The 20,223-nt window shown below is 46.5% G+C and overlaps 4 protein-coding genes across 4 annotated transcripts; 1 reads left to right on the forward strand and 3 right to left on the reverse strand.

Annotated features, from left to right (window-relative positions):
• Positions 1 to 2,070: 2,070 nt before the first annotated feature.
• Positions 2,071 to 4,628, reverse strand: LOC127776554 (BAG family molecular chaperone regulator 7-like). Its single transcript, XM_052302969.1, has 3 exons — positions 3,702 to 4,628; positions 3,126 to 3,401; positions 2,071 to 2,540 (listed from the first exon to the last, which is right to left on the reverse strand). Exons 1-3 carry the CDS (start codon positions 4,599 to 4,601, stop codon positions 2,334 to 2,336), a joined length of 1,383 nt encoding a protein of 460 aa, XP_052158929.1. The 5' UTR covers positions 4,602 to 4,628; the 3' UTR covers positions 2,071 to 2,333.
• A 2,355-nt stretch (positions 4,629 to 6,983) lies between these two features.
• Positions 6,984 to 7,688, forward strand: LOC127776557 (lipid transfer protein EARLI 1-like). Its single transcript, XM_052302971.1, has one exon. It carries the CDS (start codon positions 7,018 to 7,020, stop codon positions 7,384 to 7,386), a length of 369 nt encoding a protein of 122 aa, XP_052158931.1. The 5' UTR covers positions 6,984 to 7,017; the 3' UTR covers positions 7,387 to 7,688.
• A 2,307-nt stretch (positions 7,689 to 9,995) lies between these two features.
• On the reverse strand, positions 9,996 to 11,353 carry LOC127776555 (L-lactate dehydrogenase B-like). The gene has a single exon (XM_052302970.1). The coding sequence runs from the start codon at positions 11,215 to 11,217 to the stop codon at positions 10,135 to 10,137; it is 1,083 nt and encodes a 360-aa protein (XP_052158930.1). The 5' UTR covers positions 11,218 to 11,353; the 3' UTR covers positions 9,996 to 10,134.
• Positions 11,354 to 15,977: 4,624 nt separating this feature from the next.
• LOC127777351 (vacuolar-processing enzyme-like) lies at positions 15,978 to 17,841 on the reverse strand. Its single transcript, XM_052303926.1, has 3 exons — positions 17,402 to 17,841; positions 17,118 to 17,277; positions 15,978 to 17,031 (listed from the first exon to the last, which is right to left on the reverse strand). Exons 1-3 carry the CDS (start codon positions 17,759 to 17,761, stop codon positions 16,169 to 16,171), a joined length of 1,383 nt encoding a protein of 460 aa, XP_052159886.1. The 5' UTR covers positions 17,762 to 17,841; the 3' UTR covers positions 15,978 to 16,168.
• Between the last annotated feature and the right edge of the window lie 2,382 nt (positions 17,842 to 20,223).

Genomic DNA, 20,223 nt, shown 5'->3' on the forward strand with positions numbered 1-20,223 from the left:
CTACCTAGCTACATGTCCACACTAAAAATTATATTTTTATTGTAAATTTCACTTTTTACCACTTTTTATTATTGATGTTCTGTTTTGGATCATTTTCTAAATAATGCTTTCACTTTAAACCAGGTAATTTTATATTTGTGGTACTTTTGAGTCATTCTTAACTTTTTTATCCATCTACGTACAATTTGTCATATGTTTAAGAAATGGTCTACATAAACTTGAGAGAGCTTGTTGACGAGTAGGAGCCGGCCTACTCGAGGTCATTCATATGAGTAAGAAGAGAGTCTAGATGGTCTAAATTGAAATAAAGGCAAGATTACTCGCTTCCAAGTAAAAATATTGATTAGAGGATGGTTCAAAGCGAAATATCAGTAATAGAAAATGACTTATGATGAAATATACTTAATATTTTGGGAGAAATGGAGTACTACAATACCTACCTAGAAAATGACTTACGATGAAATATACTCAATATTTTGGGAGAAATGGAGTACTACAATACCTACCTAGTACTACTTCCATTCCAAGTGTATAAATATTGTCTGATTCAATCTGAACATGGGGATGTCGAGAGAGTATTTTGTTTAGAAGATAAGAGCAAATACAATAGCAGATTATTAGCCAGCTATAAATATATTTTAATGAGATAAAAGATGAGAGAGAAGAGCAGCGGGCTACAGATCTGTAGCCAGCTACAACACAAACTCCAAGACACAATATGTGTATGACATGTGGGACCATATATTAATAGTATACTAAACAACTATTGTACGAATTAGCTATTAGATTGGCTATAGATGAATTGGAGCTAGTAGTGAGCTATACTATTAAAGTTGCTCTAAGGTACATATACTAGTATACTCCCTCCATCTAGTCATATTTCTAAATCTGAAAAATTTACTCATTATACCTACCTAATACTACTAGTACTCAGTACTGGTTCTATTTTCCATCAATTAATTTATTTTACTACTATGAGTGGTAAGTACATACTACTGTAGTAATTTGTTCGCAAGTACGATCTGAAATACTAGTAGTACTGCTAGATTTAAGAAACAGCATCAAACCATCAAATTTGACCTACTTGGTTGGGCTTCATAGCCCAAGCCCAACAACAAGAATGTTCGTGAGGGCTTGTTTAGTTGGCAAAATATTTTGCCCACGCATATCACATCGGATGTACGGACACATATTTGAAGTATTAAACATAGTCTAATAATAAAACAAATTACAGCTTTCGCTAGGAAACTGCGAGACAAATTTATTAAGCATAATTAATACATTATTACCAAATGTTCATTATAGCACCACATTGTTAAATCATGGCGCAATTAGGCTTAAAAGATTCATCTCACGATTCCCTGGCAAACTGTATAATTAGTTTTCTTTTTTTTATCTACTTTTAATACTCCATGCATGTGTCCAAACATTCAATGTGACAGCGCAAAAAATTTTGTTTGAAAACTAAACAGGACCTAATTTCCTTTCCCTTCTCCCTACTTTGCCTATTCATGTTAAGATGTTCTATTTACATATAGTTACTACAGTAGCATCTTGATCAAACATGTATACGTAGAATGTGATGGGCGCAGTAGGCCGGAAGTAACAAAAGCCAATATACATACTACTCCCTCTGTCCAAAAAAAAGACAAACCCTGGTTTCCGTGCCCAACATTTGACCGTCCGTTTTATTTGAAAAAAATATTAAAAATATTAAAAAGACAAGTCACGTATAAAATATTAATTATGTTTTATCATCAAACAACGATAAAAATACGAATTATAAAAAAAATTTCATATAAAACAGACAGTTAAAATTGGACATGGAAATTCATAGTTTGCCTTTTTTTTTTTTTGGGGACGGAGGGAGTAGGTAAGATATGATGAATTGATGATTTATTCAGTTGACTGGAGAATCAGGGAAGCAATTAATTAACTAAGCAGGCCCGATGAAGGCCACAACGACACCATAGCCCATAGGCACGCACAGGCGCACACACATCCAGTGCGGCAGTGCTCAGCTTAAATGGAACTAGGGCATCTTGGCAGTTTAACAGCCGACAGAGATCCTAACAAGAGCAACAACAACATCTGGATAACAACAGCATACGAGTACAAAGCAAATAAAATGGCTGGACGTCCGGACCAAACAGCTGCTTAGTGCTTGCTAGCTAGCACAATCAGACTACCATGCATAGTGCACAATGTGTTCCTCAACAAACTGAAAACAACAACGGTGGTTATCACAGTGCTACAATGATGATGATGATGATACAGTGCTACAAGCTCCATCATATGCGTGATAACCACTAGACGAGATGAGATATGGCCTCTTACTTCTTTCCCTTTTGGATGACTTTGACTGCATTGTTCACACCGGCCATCTTCTCATCTGTGACCGGCCCTCCTTCTGGAAGATCGAACTTCCTGCGGGTCAACGACCTCTGCTTCCCTGGTGGCTGAGGGTCCACAATCTCCAGCATACCTTCAAGTTCATCAAGCATAGACTTCTTTGCTGTCCTCACCATGTAGTCAGGACCCTGTTAAGATCCAACCACAAAATATAATTTTAGAACCACAGGGACAAGAAGCACCAAACATATAGCGAGATCAAAGGCCAACTATTATAAGGTGATATGATATAGCACCCCTGTGCGGTGATATCATATAACATCCTTGTGCTTCAGGAAATGTGAGACTAAATAAGGTATGCTATGTGCAAGAACTCAAAATGAGCAACATATAAAGAAGAAACAAGTAGATTTAATTAGCTATACATCTGAATCTGATGAGATGTGCAGACATTTTATTACCTACTAGGTATAAATGCTCACCCTTCATCTCCTTGTGCGTTAAAGGGAAATGCATATTAGTTTGGTTAATATTCAACTAGGTGTTTCACAACCATATGTATAAGAAAGAGATGCACAGCAGCTGCAATATTTAGGTCATGCTTTGATTCCCCTAATATTAGGACTAATCAGTAACTTGAGGTGATAAAGCAGCATTGGAAACCTATGCAGAGATCCCTAAAGGATTAATCGCCCTTGGACCAACCATAGAGGTTGCAGATTGATAATGCAACAGAAACAGTGACGGCAAACAAATAGAAGGCCGACGCTCACCTCAAGCGCATCTACAGTGAGCAGCAGCACGATGATTTTCTCAGTGAACCTTTGGCGCTCTTCATGGTCATGTGCCATGCGATGCCTGTAAGAGATGTTATAGAAGAGGGACCTGATCTCCTTGAGCTTGGCCTTAGCCACAGCCAGATCACGCAGGCAGCGAAGCACCTGTGAACGGTGTGCCAGGTGAGCCCTGTAGTTCAACTGGATCAGCAATGCCGCATCCTGTGGGGACAGTTCCTTCTTCTTTGCCTTGCCATTGCCCAATGCAAAAGCCTTTGATCGAATGAGGGGAGGAAAATGCAGGATTGTCAGCATAAATGTACATTTGAAACAAGAGGAATCAATCGGTTGGTTGTTCTCTAACTAACAAATATTTCCATATTATGCCCACAGCAAGAGCACCGATGCACATCTAATTTGCAGACACTAGTAGTATCTCTGTAAAAACCAAACCCCTCTATTATGACAGATACAATCTTTTTTTCTGGAAATAATCACATAAAAGTGTGATCTTCAGCGAGCGAAATGGTGACTACATGTAATGTAAAAGATGGGGTTTGAGAAAGTGGTCACCTTTCTAATGGCGACGCATCCAGCGGTGTTGTCCTCCTCAGGAGGGATCTCCTCGATCTTGACGGAGAAGGGGCATTTCTTCTGCTCCTTGTTGACCACCACGGTGTTGTTGTCCTTCTTCTTTTTCTTCTTGTCGTCCTTGGCCTTGGTTTTGAGCTTGCTGTGATCCTGCAGGGCCTTGTGATGGAGTTGGTCCTCGATCTCCTCGTCGTCGTCGTCGTCGGTGGCAGAGAAGTCCTCCTCCCAGGTGTAGGAGTGTGACCATGGCTCGAGGCAACCCTTGCCCTTGAGGTGGGTGGCCCACTTGAGCTTGGTGGCAGCAGCGGAGGCGGTCTTGGCCTTGGCCTCCCACTTCCACTTGCGGTCGAATCCATCGTCGTAGGGGGAGTCGAGCTCAGCCTCCCACTTGAGCACCCTCTCGCCGGCGCGAGGCTTGTCCTCGGTGGTCCACTTGACCTTGCGGCCGGTGGACTCGGTGACATAGGTGCACTTCCTGCTGGTGGGCCTGGGGTGTGGGGCGCGGGCGGCGAGGGCGAGCTCGAGTTGGGAGACGCGGTCGGTGAGGGTGTGGAGGAGGAAGGGGTCGAGGAGGGAGCTAGTGGGCGGCGTGGGGAGGAAGGGGTGGAGATGGAAAGGGTCAGCAGCGAAGGGGGAGTCGAGGGCGAAGAATGGGCAGGTGGAGGAAGCGGCGGGTGGGGAGAGGAAGGGGCAGGAGGAGGAGGACGGCGGTGGGAAGGGGAAGAAGGGGTCGTCGAGGAGGTGGGCGTAGCGGTGGTGAGAACTCATGGTGGCCGGCGGCGGTGGAGCTCTCTGCTCAGCTGCCGCTGGAGTGGGAGTGTGAAGGAGACTTGGTGATCTACTGATCTGATCTGATCGGATCTGGTGTGGTACTCCATCCATGGGGTGGGGAAAGCGATGGAATGCCAAACGTGGTGGGGTTCTCTTCTCTACGGAAGATGAATACGCTTTTCAGCCCGGGAAACGCCTTTTTCTCTATGCAAGACGATGCACAACAACGGTTTGGTTGCCCATATTAATCCAAAACGGTTTATTAGGGAATAAAAATTATTTTACATGCACAACTTTTATATATATGATTTCAATTATTTAAAATCCAATACTGAAAAAACATTACGTTGGAAATATCTTAATATCAACTTATACATGGATATGAATCAAACCATCTAACTTCTTCTCCATTCCCTTCCACTTAGTTTCATATGAGTAGCCGAGACCCAGCACTAAGGTTGTGTTCGACGGTGCAGAATGGGAACCCATCCCTCCTGCACACAAACGAAGTGATTTTTTAACACATGATCAATTAAATATTGGCTTTTTTTTCTTTTGAAAAATGGATCAATATGATTTTTTTTAAAGCAACTTTCATCTAGAATTTTTTTTTTTGCAAAAAACGTACCGTTTAGTAGTTTGAAAAGCGTGCACGAGGAAAACAAAAGATACGGGTTCCCCGCAAAAAAAATACAAAAGATATGGGTTGGGAAGATAAAGTGTCGAACTCAGCCTAAACACCCCATAGAAGTATCATGCCTCCGCCCCTCACTACCCTCTAACATGCCAAGGAGCCTCTCCAAAGTCCAAACCATTCAACCTACATCCTTCTCGCAACCCTATTTCAGTACACTTCTTTATCTTCTCTCACTACGATTCTCTTACACCGTCATATCCACCACGCATGCACCTGCCTCCGCCTCTTAACTACTCCAATGTCAAACTTACCTCGCCATCAACACCACTCTACTCCTCACGGCCAAGGTGGCATCACCGTCGTCCCGTCACACCCGCCAGTTGAGGGTCATAGACATCTGATACACTGTGATATGATCAAGGAGAAGCGTCTGTAACAAGTGCTCTGGGAATGTACGTTTTGGCTAGCCACGTTAACAAATTTAATATCGTGTCTCGATGTTTGGATCTCTTATGGTGTTCTTCCATGTTTTGCTACCAAAGTCAATCTCAGTGTTAGTTTTATAACATAAATGAAATGATATAAATTTGCATGATTCTGCTCCCTAATTTCTATCAATTGATGTCAGCTAGTATTTTCTTGTAAATTAATGTTTTAGAATTTGCCCACGAAATTCAGATTTGTATCCATATCTTTTATAAGTATATACAAATTATTGACGTGTATTGCAATTGTTAATGCGAATGCCGAGTTTGAGGTGAATTGTGTAATTTAAGTTATGTTTCGCCTTCGATATCAGTTAATCACGGGTTTAGTGGTCTGTCATTATGTGGCGGGACTTGTGATGTAATATGAGAACTTGATCTTGTTTGGTGTCCGTATCCGGTTCAGGTTTGGAGATATTAGGCCGGCAGCTGAAGAAAGGTCACGGGCCGTAGTTTAGTTTCAACAATATAATCCCCATATCTAGTAGTGAAGATATGGGCGTAATTTAATTGTAAACATTTCCTGTGAAGTTATATTAGCGATTGACAGAGACTATATATATACAGTATATTAATTGTTTGACTCACTTTCATGTTATGGCAGAGACAAGACCATTTTTTTTTAAAGCGGAGACAAGACCATTTGGCTTTCTTTCTGTCTTCGTTCTTTTTCTTTCGAGACTGCCTTAATGGCATTTGACTGTAAAACATTTCATAAAATCTTACAAATTTCAGACCATTACATCGTTTTAAGATTCGTGTGTTGTACTCCTACCTCTAACCCTAACCCCTCCTCTCTCGTCATTCCCAGCAACACCGTCACGAATGAATGGATCAATTGGGCACTCTCGATATCTTACAGTAAAAGTACTAACTGCTGTAAGCTAGGCACGGTTAATTAATCATGTCATGGTATACACGATCGCCTTAATTAAATTGATTTCTCACTATACACGGGACGTTGAAATGGTAATTAAATTAAGCCGCTCTCTCTCAAAATAAACAAGTCCTTAAATTTAAGGAATTATATATATTGACGATATATATCTAGCTAGCTAGCAAATCGATCAGGTTGTTTGTACCTTACTGTTGTCTTGAGGGTATGTAGGCCATGTACGTATACGTACGCCAGATCGATCGATCTTTGCAGCACTAATCTATGTATCATCGATCTTATCTTGAAGGTCTGCAGTTAGTGTTATATATTCTAGTGCAACAAGTAAGTAATAAAATTAGCAGTGGCATTAACTCGATCGATGATGGCTAAACTGATCCTTCCAAAGGACTGCCCTATAAATCAATAGTGAGAGAGAGAGGTCATAATTAAGCAGAACAGTAGCAATTAGTAAGACAGTAGCTTGTGGTAGAGCTTGTAAAGTGTGTAGTGTACGTAGATAGCAATATAATGGCTGCATCAGTGAAGATGGCCGGCGTGGCGTGCGTGTTGGTGGTGGGCGTGCTGTGGCTGAGCGCCGGGCAGTCGGCGGCGTGCGACGGGCACCCATGCCCGACGCCGGCGGGGAAGTGCCCGATAAACACGGTGAAGCTGGGGGTGTGCGCCGACGTGCTGGACGGGCTCATCCACGCGTCCACGCCGCCCAAGGAGCCCTGCTGCCCGCTCATCGCCGGCCTTGCCGACCTGGACGCCGCCGTCTGCGTCTGCCTCGCCATCAACGCCAACCTTCTCGGCCTCAACCTCGACGTCCCCGTCGACCTCTCCCTCCTCCTCAACTACTGCGGCTGCAAGCTCCCTGCTGGCTTCAAGTGTGCCTAATTACAATTAATTACTCTCTCTAGACAATTAGAGAAGCTCTTATTACGTACTACTCGTACCAGTACCGTACCACTCCATTACCATTAGTTAGCTAATAAACTAGACTAGCCCCATGTGGGGGGCATGTGTGTGTGAAGTGCATGTCATGAGCATATGCATACATAGTGCTCCCTAACTAGCTAGCTTAATTACCAGGCCAAGGTTTGTGCACTACTAAAAAACCCTCATACAGACCGGCTTATAGGTGCCGGTTCATTTAAAACTGGCACCTATAGAGCTTTTCCCACCTCCCTGCAGTGGAAAAATATGAAACCGGCACCTTTAAGGACATTAGAACCGGCACCTATAATATATGTGCCGGTTTTTTAAAAGAACCGGCACCTATAATAAATTAAGGTACCGATTAATTTAAGAATCGGCACCTATAATTTTTTATAGGTGCCGGTTGTTTTTAAAAACCGGCACCTATCCAAATCGAGCTGAGCCACCGAGCCGCCGACGTATCGGCCTCATCCCTATATGAGGACGCATCGGCCTTATCCGATCCCCTCCATCTCTCTTGGCTCTCTCACTTTCTCAGCGCGCGTGGCGGTTGCTGGAGGGGAGGCGGCGGGCAACGGGTTGCGGCGGCGCCCTCCCCTCCGCCGGATCCGGCGGGAGGGGAGGCGCGGCAGGCGGCGGCGCAAGAGGGGAGGTGGCGGGCGAAGGGTTGCGGCGGCGGCTGGCGCATCTCTCTCCCGCAGCTGGCGGCTGCCTGGCGGAGGCAGCGGCGGCGGCGGCCGCGCCCTCCCTTCCGCCAGATCCGGTGGGAGGGGAGGCGGCGAGCTCCCGCGGCCAGCGGCTGCCTAAGGCAGCGGCGGCGGCGGCGGCTGTGCCCTCCCCTCCGCCAGATCTGGCGGGAGGGGAGACGGTGAGCTCCCACGGCGGGCAGCTGCCTGGGGTAGCGGCGGCGGCGGCGGCTGCGCCCTCCCCTCCGCCAGATCCTGCGGAAGGGGAGGCGGCGGGGAGGCGGCGAGCTCCCGCGGCCGGCGGCTGCCTGGAGGAGGCAGCTGCGGCGCACCACAGCGGCGGCGGCCGTGCCACAGCGGCAGATCTCAAGGGGAAGGAGGCCGGAGGCGGCCCAAGGGAGAAGGACGAAGGTTCTTGAGCGTTCTTGAGTTTCCGCATGAGTTCATTAATCTTTGTAGTATTTTACTAGTTCTTGATAAATATAGTAGTTTGCTGTTGGAGTTGATCTCGGATCCGAGAGGCGGTGATGAAGGGGATCGAGTAGGGCGGTGATGAACATGGAGTATGGTTGTGTGGTTGTGGATGATTTTTTGTGAATTTGTGGATGAATTTGTCGGGAGCAATCGATGTGGGGCAGGGCGTGGTGACGCAGTTGGTGAGCTCGGTGCGATTCGAGCCGGCTCTTTCCTTTTTTTTTTTGGCTCGTGTGAACTTATAGGTGCCGGTTCTATTTTTGTATATGTGCCGGGTTTTGCTATTGGTGTTGATTAATTGGTGCCGGATGAAAATCCAAAACCTATAGACACTTGCAAACCGGCACCTATGGCATATTCTATACTAGTGGTGTTAATTAGTGTAATAAAATTAAGTTTGCATAGAGCTACTGTAGTAGGTAGGTATACGTACAAAACGTGCGAGCGTGAGTCAGTACTGTGAGTGCTCATGGTTGCACATAGATACGTATATACACGAGTGATGTGACCTGCTTACAGCTTCATCATGTAATTCTTCGTGTACTAATTAAGTACTCCATCCGTCTTAGCTATTAATCTGGATAAACAAAAAATTATTATATTTTAGGACGGAGATAATACCATATATATATATATACTGTACTCATCATGGTATGTACTATATGCATGCATTACCTCCGTATCATTTTAAGCACAACCATGAGTTTTCGGGTTTAACTTTAATTGTCTATCTTATTTAATTTTTTTATAATTAGTATCTTTATTGTTATGAGATGATAAAACATGAATAATATTTTATGTATGACTTATGTTTTTATATTTTTTAAAGAAATTTCAAATAAGACGGATGATCAAATATTCTTTTCTTTTTAATATATTGACGTGCAATCTGTACCACTCTTTTCTGTTCTCCACTGTGTTTCGGCTATTTACCTCTTACACTTGACCATCATTAATATAATGATGATTACAAGGTAGAGTCTTTAACTTTTACGTAAAATGAAAAAAAATGTTACTATATTTCAGAATGGAGGTAGTAGTGATCGATACGATTGAGTACGTAGTAGTAGTGCCCTCCATATCCGCTGCGCAGCTAGCTTGCATGCACTTGTTGTTTTAAACTTCATTCGACAAGCTAGGTCAGAAGCCACAAGCACATATTTCTATGATGATTGATGATAAAACTTATAGTTAATTGTCTGACAAATTGAATACTGATGACAATAGTAAACAAGACACGTTACGTTGAGCAGTACTATATATATATATTGTACATATATTTGTCTCAATCAATTTTATTCATTCCATTATTGTTTGAACACAATGTGTATACAGTTACACATAATTAGCTCAATCAGAGAAATAGAGCTAATTAATCACACAATGAGAATAGTAGCTTATTACAACCCGGGCGGCCATGAAATTAAGCTTCGATCGACCGACATATACGATGATGCATAATATCGATCGATAGGCATTAGCACGACGATTATTAATCATATATATATGGGCATATATAAACGGGTTGGCGTAGTAATTAATGAATTTAGAGGCCGAGGGCGTGGCAGTATCCCCAGAGGGTTTCGGCGGAGATGCGAAGCCTCCTCTCCTCCTCGTCGGTGAGCACCAGCTCGGCGGCGACGCCAAGCACGCCGGCGCGGCCGAGGCGAGCGGGCAGGCTGAGGAAGAGCTCGCGGTCGGCGGGGACGCCACGGACAAGGCCCTTGGCGAGGACGGAGACCGGGTGGATGCGGCGCTGGTCACGGAGCAGCGACCAGGCGATGCTGGCGACGGAGTAGCCGATGGCCCACGACGTGTACCCCTTGAGCTTTATCACCTCGTACGCGCTCCCCACCACCGCCCGCCGGATCCCCTCCAGCGCCGCCTCGTCGAACTTCTTCGCCGTCGCCGCCGACCGGTGGTTCTTCTGCAGGTGCGCCAGCACCGGCATCCCCCCCACGCTGATGCTCGACCACAGCGCCACCGAGCTGTCCCCGTGCTCCCCCACCATGTACGCCTGCACGTCCTGCGCGCTCACCTCCAGGTGCTCGGCGAGGAGGAACCTGAACCGAGACGAGTCCAGGTTCGTCCCCGACCCGATCACCCTGCTCGCCGGGAACCCCGACAGCTTCCACGCCACGTAAGTCAGCACGTCCACCGGGTTCGACACGATCACCAGCACCGACTCCGGCGACGCCTCCGCCGCCGCCGGCACGATCTTCCGGAACAGCGACACGTTCCGCTGCAGCAGGTTCAGCCGCGTCTCCCCCGGGATCTGCCGAGCCCCCGCCGTCACGATCACCAGGTCCGAGCTCCTCGTCAGCGACACCTCCGTGCCGGACACGATGTTCACGCGGGGGAGGAACGCCGCCGCGTGCTGCAGGTCCAGCATCTCGCCCCGCACCTTGTCCGCCACCGCGTCGATCAGCACGATCTCGTCGGCGAGGTCCTGCGTCAGGATCGTCTGCGCGATGGCCATGCCCACGTTGCCCGCGCCGATCACCGAGATCTTGATCAGCCGCCGCCGGGGCAGCGTGCCGTCGTCGCCATCGGTCAGCGTCAGGTGCCGGAAGAATGACGGGCCATCGGCGTCGAACCCCAGCTCAGACAGCGACGACGCCTTCTTCATCGATTTATCCTGCACCTTCTTCTTCTTCTTCTTCTTCTTGCAGACGGTTGGCTAGCTTGATGCCTGTCAATGAATAATTATTGTTTATATATGTAGGAAAAAAACACTACTAGCTAGTAGTGAAGACCGAATGTTGGAAATGTGTTTTTGCTATACATGCATGGTCGTTGCACCCCTTGTGTATTTATAGGGTTGATTACTACTATTATATTATCTTTAAAGTAATTAGAAAAATTGATCTGACCGTGATAAATTTATAGGTTGAAAAGGGTAATTAGTAGCATGATTGTGCTTGATTAGTGAAAACCGATGGTTAATTAGCTGGTTTTTGGCACAATGGCGGCAGTACTGCTACCTTTAATTTGTGGTACCTAATTTCTTCGTCGGTTCATCGATCCACTTTAATAAAGCGACACACACATGTACATATATATGAATGTATATAGATCTCCCTTTTTAAGAAAGAATGTTGTCAGTAGCTAAGCTACTAGCCAGTAACTTAATTAGTGGTCAGCATGAATTAGACGACCGACGCATGCCGTTAACATAAGACTTGATTTGGGTAGAATTGAATTGATGGGGATGAAAACCATGTACTTAACTTGCGATGCCTGTTGGATCAGGCCGGAAGAAAACAAAATCGAGGTCGCGGCTGTAGTGGTAATTAGGTCTTAAGAATCTTGATCAAGATTCCATTCTTTCTTTTCGGTTTGAAACGATGAGCTGAGGGAGAAAACCGTGGCGTCCACCAACACAGAAACATCATGCATGACTGCTGATTACATAGATCGATTCAAGCTCAGATCATCCTTGACAGAGACACCCTTGATATGATAATCAGTAGTACTACTAAGTAAATGCATGAAGGGCCTTGCGAAACAAGCTACAAGTAGCTGTAGGGGCCACTAATTAACACAGTAATTATAAGTTCGTGGCCAAGCATGATCCTAGGTACTACGAGCTGCCGCTGGTTTAATTTGAGAGCGCGCACGGTTTCTTAATTCCGCTTTGTTACTTTCTCCCTAAAAAGAAGAAAAGGAAGATCGATGTTAGTAGTTGAAAAGGTCGGTAAGAATATGATAAGCAAGATGGTCTCTCAGCTGATCATATCAATCAGCTGAAATCAGACGGCTAGCTGGTCACCGTCGAATATAATAATATATAATGGCCGATCGAATGTGTATATACTCATTGTTCTTTCTAGCTTGATAGTGACCACAAATGAAGTTAATTGTGCTACTTTCATTAATCCATTTTGCAGTGACCGGGTTATATATTGACCATTATTCTATATCTGCTGGCGTGCATATATATGCCATGATGACATATAATTGGACTTTGGTCGACCATTCCGGCCGGCAAAAGTTAGTTTCTTGGAAGCATCCATCGATTGGATTCCCCCCGTATTAACTGCATGCAGATATATGTATATCCAGACGTCCTACCGATCGATGCAGTTTCCAGCACAGCGATCAGATGCTGATCAGATCAACGGCTAGAGCGAATATATAGTCTACATATATCCTGCATAGTGATCAAGCTATCAGCTATATATGCACGTGAGTACGTCTTCCCTTTAATTGTTTCTTAGTTTTCGTATCGATCTTGGAGCAGTTATCCTTGTTCGTTCATAAGAATTCATGTGTAACAAATTAAATTAGAGCACAGATTCCGTAATGAAAATTCACGTGAGGAATTGAAACACACCGCGCGAGGTGAAAATTCAGGTGAGCCTTTCCAAAAATCTGATCTAATGGTGTCATCCCGACATTGTCGAGGCATGACAACCTCCTTCACAGTCATCCTCTCCGGTGGTTTCTTCATCCACCAATATTGCCAACACGGACTTTTAATTTCGTTGCCTTTCATACCCTCACACCTCCGTTGAGTTGTGATCCAAATTCATTTGCACTTAATAAAAGCTAGCTTTTGCCGTAGCGGAGCGAAGGCTGAAGCTGGCCCATTGGGCTGTGCGCCTGGGGACGCCCGGGGGTGCGGGGGCGGAGCCCCCGCGGTACGGATCATCATCCCTTTTTAGGGTTCCACTATATATATACCTCTTGTAAGCCGCCGTGCGGCGATGTAACCTCACCTCAGATATAGTGAAGATATTTTGCTGGCTGGCGCCCGTGGTTTTTTCTCTCCTATTTTGGGAGGGTTTTCCACGTTAAATCTCGTGTCTTTTGTGATTGATCTATTGTTCTTTATCGTTTGTTCGCCTATCGTTTCCTAACAACCTCCATCTTAATTACCTATCTCCGGTGGTTATTGCCGTCGAATACACTATCACTTCATGCCTTCCTAACTTGGCCATCTTTTTTATTTTTTTTGCCCACCGTCAGGCCGCCATCTCCCCGATCTCCCTAAGTCAGGGGAACTTCCTCTCCCCTTACCCACATCGGAGTTCATCAACGTCATCAAAGTTGGGAAACTGACCAGAGTACAGGTCCCAATAATGCATATCAGAAGTTTGCAACGTTTTGAGAGTCGAAATTAAGTAGTTTAGCATATCGATATTTATAACGGGTCGGATTTCAGATGAGCGATCAAACCTAATCCCAAGGAATAAATTCACTTTAGGTCCATCAATTTATCGTCTAGTCTGAATTACGTCCCTAAACCGGAAAACTGGATACAACGCATCTCCAAATTATAAAACCAGTGCAAACAAGGTCCTCAGTAGTATTTGATCTCGGTTTTGGCTGACGTGGCGCCTATGTGGATCTTTTGACTAAGTCTTTGTTCTACGTGGCATTGACGCGGCGCTTACGTAGCAGTTTGATAAAAAAAATAAAAAAGCAAAATTAATTTTTTTAGAAAAATATACAGGACCCATATGTCAGTCAAATAAAAAGTAAAAAAAGTGGGACCCACATGTCAGTGGGTCCCACTTCCTCCATGCGCCCGATTTCCCTTTCTCGCTCACGCGCCCGCGCGCGGCGAGGCGGCCGGTGGCAGCAGCGCCGAGGAGCGGCACTGCGGCAGCACGGGAAGGGTCGTTGGAAGCTGGCGCGTCCGCGAGCTTGCATGGTGGCGCCCTGGTCGAGAAACTTGGCGACGAGCAGGCCCAATGGGCTGTGGCGCGAGCGCCACCATGTCGGCGTTGAGCGCGACACAGAGGCACTCCGGCTGTGACTTCAACGCCTCCCCAGCTTCGAGTAGCAGTAGCACGATGACGAGGATGCGCGCGCAGGCGTGTAGTAGGAGGTGGCGAGGGAGAGGAGCTCGCCCGCCGCCGCTCCTCTGCTCCGCCCCGTGCCGGCCGGCCGCTCCACCTCGCTTGTCGCCTGCTCTGGCCTTCTCCTTACAGGGAGAGAGATGATAGATTATTATTTTGTGTGTAACTGACATGTGGGTTTTTTGGGTTTTATTATTTTTTCATATCGAATTGCCACTAAGCGCCACGTCAATACCACGTAGGACGGAGACCTAGTCAAAAGATCCATGTTAGCGTCACGTCAGCCAAAATCGGGGTCAATGCTGCTAGGGGACCTCATTTACATTGTTTTGTAAGTTGGGGGATGCATTGTATCCGGTTTTCCAGACTGAGGACGAAAATCGGACAGGGCAACAAATTGAGGGACCTAGAGTGAACTTATTCCTAATCCCAATGCTAAACAATACATTCATGGGCCTCAATTCTCAAACCACCTAAAAGAGCCGAATATGTAGTAATGGGCCAAGAAAATGAGCTTTGTTCACAACTACAAAGGGCCCCGTTTGATCTTGATTTCTAGACGGAATAAGTTCACCAGCTGTCCCTCAACTTTACGTTGAGTTTGTATGACATCCCTAAACCCTAAAACCAGAAATCTTCACCCCTAAACTATATAAACCGTGCAATTTCGGTCCATAGCAGTATGGATCTCTGGTTTTGCTGACGTGGCATCCTAGTCAGCAAAATAAAATATGAAAAAAAGTGGGACCCATATGTAAGTCTCTTTTTCCTTCTCTCCTCTCTCTTCTCTTCTCTTCTCTTCTCTTCCCTTCTTCTTCTTCTGAATTTCACCTTAACTAAACCATATAACAATAATAAGATTAAAATGGCCTTTACCCGTTACAACGTATGGGCATTTTTTCTAGTCTTTATTTATTCTTGTTGATTATCGAATCAAATCATCTGGCAATGTACACCCTGAACCCAAGTTTATATATCATTCCACTGTCCCCATTATATCACCCAAGCCTGCGTGCGTTCGTTCGTGTCTATAGATGGCCATCTGGGCCGCCTGGCACGGCACGGCCCAAGCCCGGCCGTGCCTGGGCCGAGGCTTGTCGGGCCGTGCCGTGCCAGCCCACAGGCGTCATACACGGCCCAGGCACGGCCCAATACTACTCAGGCCGTACCGGGCCGGCCCGAAGGCACGATGGGCTATTGTGCTGCCTCACAGTAAGAGTTTATATTTGGTCCCTCAACTCTGTGGGCTGTGTTTAAATGGCTGGACAATAAGTCTATTTTGTATACCTATTTTCATGGGCCATGCCTTATACGATTATATAAGTCTATTTGTCGTTCCTATATTTTTTTTATTTGATCGGGCCGTGCTGGGCCGGCCCACCGTGTCGAGGGTGCAGCCTAGGCACGGCCCGGCTGTCGGGCCGGGCCAAAATTGCGGGCTTCATGCCGGGCCGTGGGCCTCGGGCCATATGGCCATCTATATTCGTGTCCCCCATTATATCACACAGTGGAATGATATATATGCTAGAAAAATTCAAAGACACTGAAAGTAACACAACAAGCACATGATGCATGTATTTATTTTAATTCTCAGGCCGGGATTACCAGCTTGAGTACGTTACATATGCACCGATCGAGTATTATATTTTGGTACCTACTTACATACATACATGAAAGCAATATATATATATAGCGATGATGGCAACGGTCCGGTCATTATTTTATTTTATTTAGCTAGCCGTTGTTCGATCGATGATAGAGAATGATCGGTGATTAATAAGTAATGAGAGGCGGGTGCATGGTGCAGGCCTTGGAGGCGGCCTTTGCCATGTGGTGGTGGTCGAGGGCGGCGTTGCACATGTTGGCGAAGGCGCGCGTGTGCTTCATCCCATACTGCCCCAGCGGGCCACAGTGAGCCTCGAACGTGCGCACCATCGACTTAAGGCAATCCCAGTCGTCAACCAGCGGCTGCCCCGCCCGGACCTGCAGGAGCTGCGCCTTTGAGGAGAGGAGGTCTCCGACGATGAGGTCGACGCTGGTGTCGAGGCGTGATCGCCTCTCCATCTCTCGGAGAAGGCGCTCCCATGCCTCCACCGATTTCTCCTCGTAGTACTCACGCCACAGGTAGACGAGTCCCGCATCCCGTTGGTCCACGCCGCCGCCGCGGCGCCCTTCTTCGTCATCGGTGAGTATGGCGCCACTAGCTGTAGAGGTGATGCCAGGGCCGGGGGGCAAGTAGTAGAGGCTGACGGGTTGGGAGGCGAGGCGGAGGTCGCCGTACAGCTTGACTTGTGATCTTGTGGTGCGCTTCTTGACGATGGTGTAGAGCTGGGCGAGCGTCTGGCGATCGCCGGGGCGGCGCGGGTCGGCGTCCTCCATCCAGGCGACGCTGAAGAGGTCGCCGAGGCAGGTGGTGTACCCCGGCGTGTTGCAGTAGGTGGCCCAGCTGCTCTCCGTCTTGTTGGACGCCGTCATCGCGTACACGCCGATGTTGGACGGGAGGAGGCCCTCGAAGATGCTACCCGACTCGCACGCCTCCAAGTACACCACCAGGTTCAGGAACGCGCCGCCCGCGCGCTTCTTCTTCAGTGCTTGCACAAGTTCGTTCGCGTACAGGCCCTCCCCCGATGGCATGGCTGCATCCATATGCATGTATCATGTATATCCAATTCAATTTAATTTAATTAATTAATTAGGCAGTAATTGCATGCATGCGACGTACACAGGACTCCGGGACCGCCATGATCTGAGTAATAGACGAAGACATGGTCGTTGGGGCCGCTGCTGATGACCTTTCCGCTGCCGGCGCCGGTGAGAGCCGACTTCTTGCCCAGCAACACGGCCAGGAAGTTGTTCTTATTCACGTCTTTCCCCTTGTAATCCTGCATATATACATGCACCAAGTGTCGATCATGCATGGACACAATTAAACGGCCGGCCGCAGTGTTTCATCGAGTATATAGCTAGCTAGATTAAGGTAGGTAGGCTGTACACGTACGTACGTACCTTTGGGACTCCGGCGTAGACGTTCCCGCCGTTGGGTTTGTTGATGATGACACCCTTGCGAGGATTTTTGGGGTTGTAGGCGATGTCGTCGTACATCATAACCACGATGTTCTGGTCCTTGAGTCCTCCCTTCTTCATTATCTGGTACGCGTGGCACACGTCTGCCTGGTGACGGTAGTTGTCGTACCCACTCGACCCCGCGATGAGCAACGCCCACTTCGTCCCCCCATTCTCCGTCGGCAGCCGGAGGAACTCCTGCCACAGGTCGCCGCCGTCGTTGCCGAGGCCCTGGCCTCCTTTAACTTCTTGCATCAGCATCAGCAAGCCTAGCAGGCAGACCACAGTACCCATGGCCGCCATGGATCTCTTCTTCCTAGCTAGCTAGTAATTCGATCGTTTTCTCTAGCCTAGCTAGTACTGTATCGATATCGACTGGGCTATATATTGATTCCCGATGATTTCCCCAGCAATGTACGTACCCCTATATATAGCACTAGCAAGTGCAGTTACCATGCATGCATTGCATGCGTACGTACCCCTAGTACTGATATAAAATCCAAGAGGGTAAGTCAAGAAAGCAAGCTAGGTTAGCCCAATATATATAATTCTACTACCTAATTAAGCTTAGCTTGCACATTACTACTACTAATATTAAACGACTCTTTTTTGGACCCTTAATAAAGATCATGCCTTGTTTCTTCTATTTAGCTAGATTTAAAAATAAAAGGTCAATTGTTCGTTAAGTACTTTAATTTTCATAACCGATGGATCTTACAAGGTTACGATAATATATATATAGTAATAAAATCCATATGTCCTAATCAGCTGTCGACGACTTATAATGCACCGAGTATTATATAAATATAGTTACTTGTTCACATACATGAAAGACATCGAGCGATAGCAACGGCCCGATCTGTATCTTATTTAGCCGTTGTTTTACTATGTATACGTACATGCATATAGGTAGTACATATAATCATATTTGGTGAGAATGAAATCTCTTCAGTGACATTCCCATCGTAGTACGTACGTACTAGCAGCCATGCTTAGACGATATCGATTATCATGCATGTAGCACATCGGATTATTAGATTGAGAGGCTCATCCCAGCTACTCCCTCCGGATTATCATGCATGCATGCATGCAGCCAGCTATTGTCATTGTTTCACAATGTAAGTTATTCTAATATTTCTCACATTTATATTGATGTTAATAAATCTAGACAGATACATTGTGAAACAGAGGAAGTACATATCTTCAATTTAACAGACAATAGCAAGTCGTCTCAGGTCCAGGATAGCTGCCTGCCTAGTGCCTATGTAAGGAGGAGCACGATACAACAACTGCACGCGGAATAAAACGTCGCTAATTATTTTGGAGGATTTCACATCAACTATATTACGTAAGTAGCTCAAACACACATATCTCTACAATTATAAAAATTGAAGATTCTTTTGCTGGTACTTTGGTACGTCATCCGTGTATGAGTCGTTTTTTTAACTTCATTCACTTTTGAAATATACAGATCTGTATTTGAGTCGGGTTTTAATTTTGATCGTTTTTTTAAAAGTCGTATAAGAAATCCCTTCAAGAAAACTCGCATGCTAATTTAAGATAATCTGACTTCTGATTGTAGCTCATGATTTTCTTTACTACTTAAAAAATTGAGAACGTTCCCGTCGTCTGTGATAATGAAAAAGGGCAAAAAAAACATAAAAAGAAAATAAAAAGGAAAGTCCGATTCAATGACGCGGAGTCCCAGATCGCTCCCTTGCGCGGTTGCGCTCAATCCCGAGTCCGATTACATGAAAATATAAAAGCAAAGCCTCCTATTTCTATTTCTAAAGCCACAATTGAAATTCCCAACAAAATTCCCCAAAGTCGAAGAACCGTAAAAGTCAAAATCCAAATCAATTAAGTTAAGGGTTCGAGTTACTTACCAGACTTGAAGCCTGTAGCACCCGTATTTTATGTGCTTTTATTTAAAAAGTTTGTCATTTAAAAATTGGAGTTAATTTGGTTCTTAGTTGATTTTGTGCCAAATGGATCTCAAATCCTCTCCTAGAAATTTCCTTCAAATACCTGTGATACCCTAGGTCAAATTAAAATTCGAGTTCCTTTCAAATCCTTCTCAAAATTCAATTCCTAAATCCTTGAGAAAATGTGAATTGTCATTGTTCATTTTGGGCCTCCTTCCCTTCCCTCTCTCTCGGCCCAGCTCCCCTCCACCTCCTCTCTTCTCTCTTTCCCCTAAGCAGGCCGGCCCAGCCCAGCCCGCTACTATTCACCTTCTTCCTCCTTAGACCAGCCAAGCATGCACACAAGGTGTTCGACGATATGTCGACCCAGGACGCCGAGTCGTGGCAGCACCGCGTCGCACCTAGCCGCCCTCCCGTGCACCGCACGTCGTGCCAACACCCGCATCGCGCCACCCCCGAGCCACGCCAAAGCCGCATCGCGCCAAACTCCACGAAAACCGCCGCGCCCTCTCCGGGAGACACGGAGCCACGTCGCCCCGCGTCACCCCCGTCCCGTCGCCGTCCATTCCATCCATCGAGTCGCCATCCCATCGCCGTCGCGTCGACGCCAACGGATAACGGCCGCCACGCCACCCCTCGTCATTCCCGTTCCATCGCCATGTCGCGTCGCCACCACCGCTGACGCCGCGCCGTCCCATCCCGAGCTCCCGCGGACGCGCGTCCCTTCGCCGTCGCCTCGTCGTCCTGTCGTCTGTCTCCTCCCGGGAAGCCGTCGAGCCGCGTCTCTCCCTCTCTCTTGCGTCGAGTCGCCACCGTCGCTTGCGTCACCCCTCTCTAGCC

This window comes from Oryza glaberrima, chromosome 6 (genome assembly GCF_000147395.1).
Source record: "Oryza glaberrima chromosome 6, OglaRS2, whole genome shotgun sequence".
In the NCBI taxonomy this organism is placed as follows: Eukaryota; Viridiplantae; Streptophyta; class Magnoliopsida; order Poales; family Poaceae; genus Oryza; species Oryza glaberrima.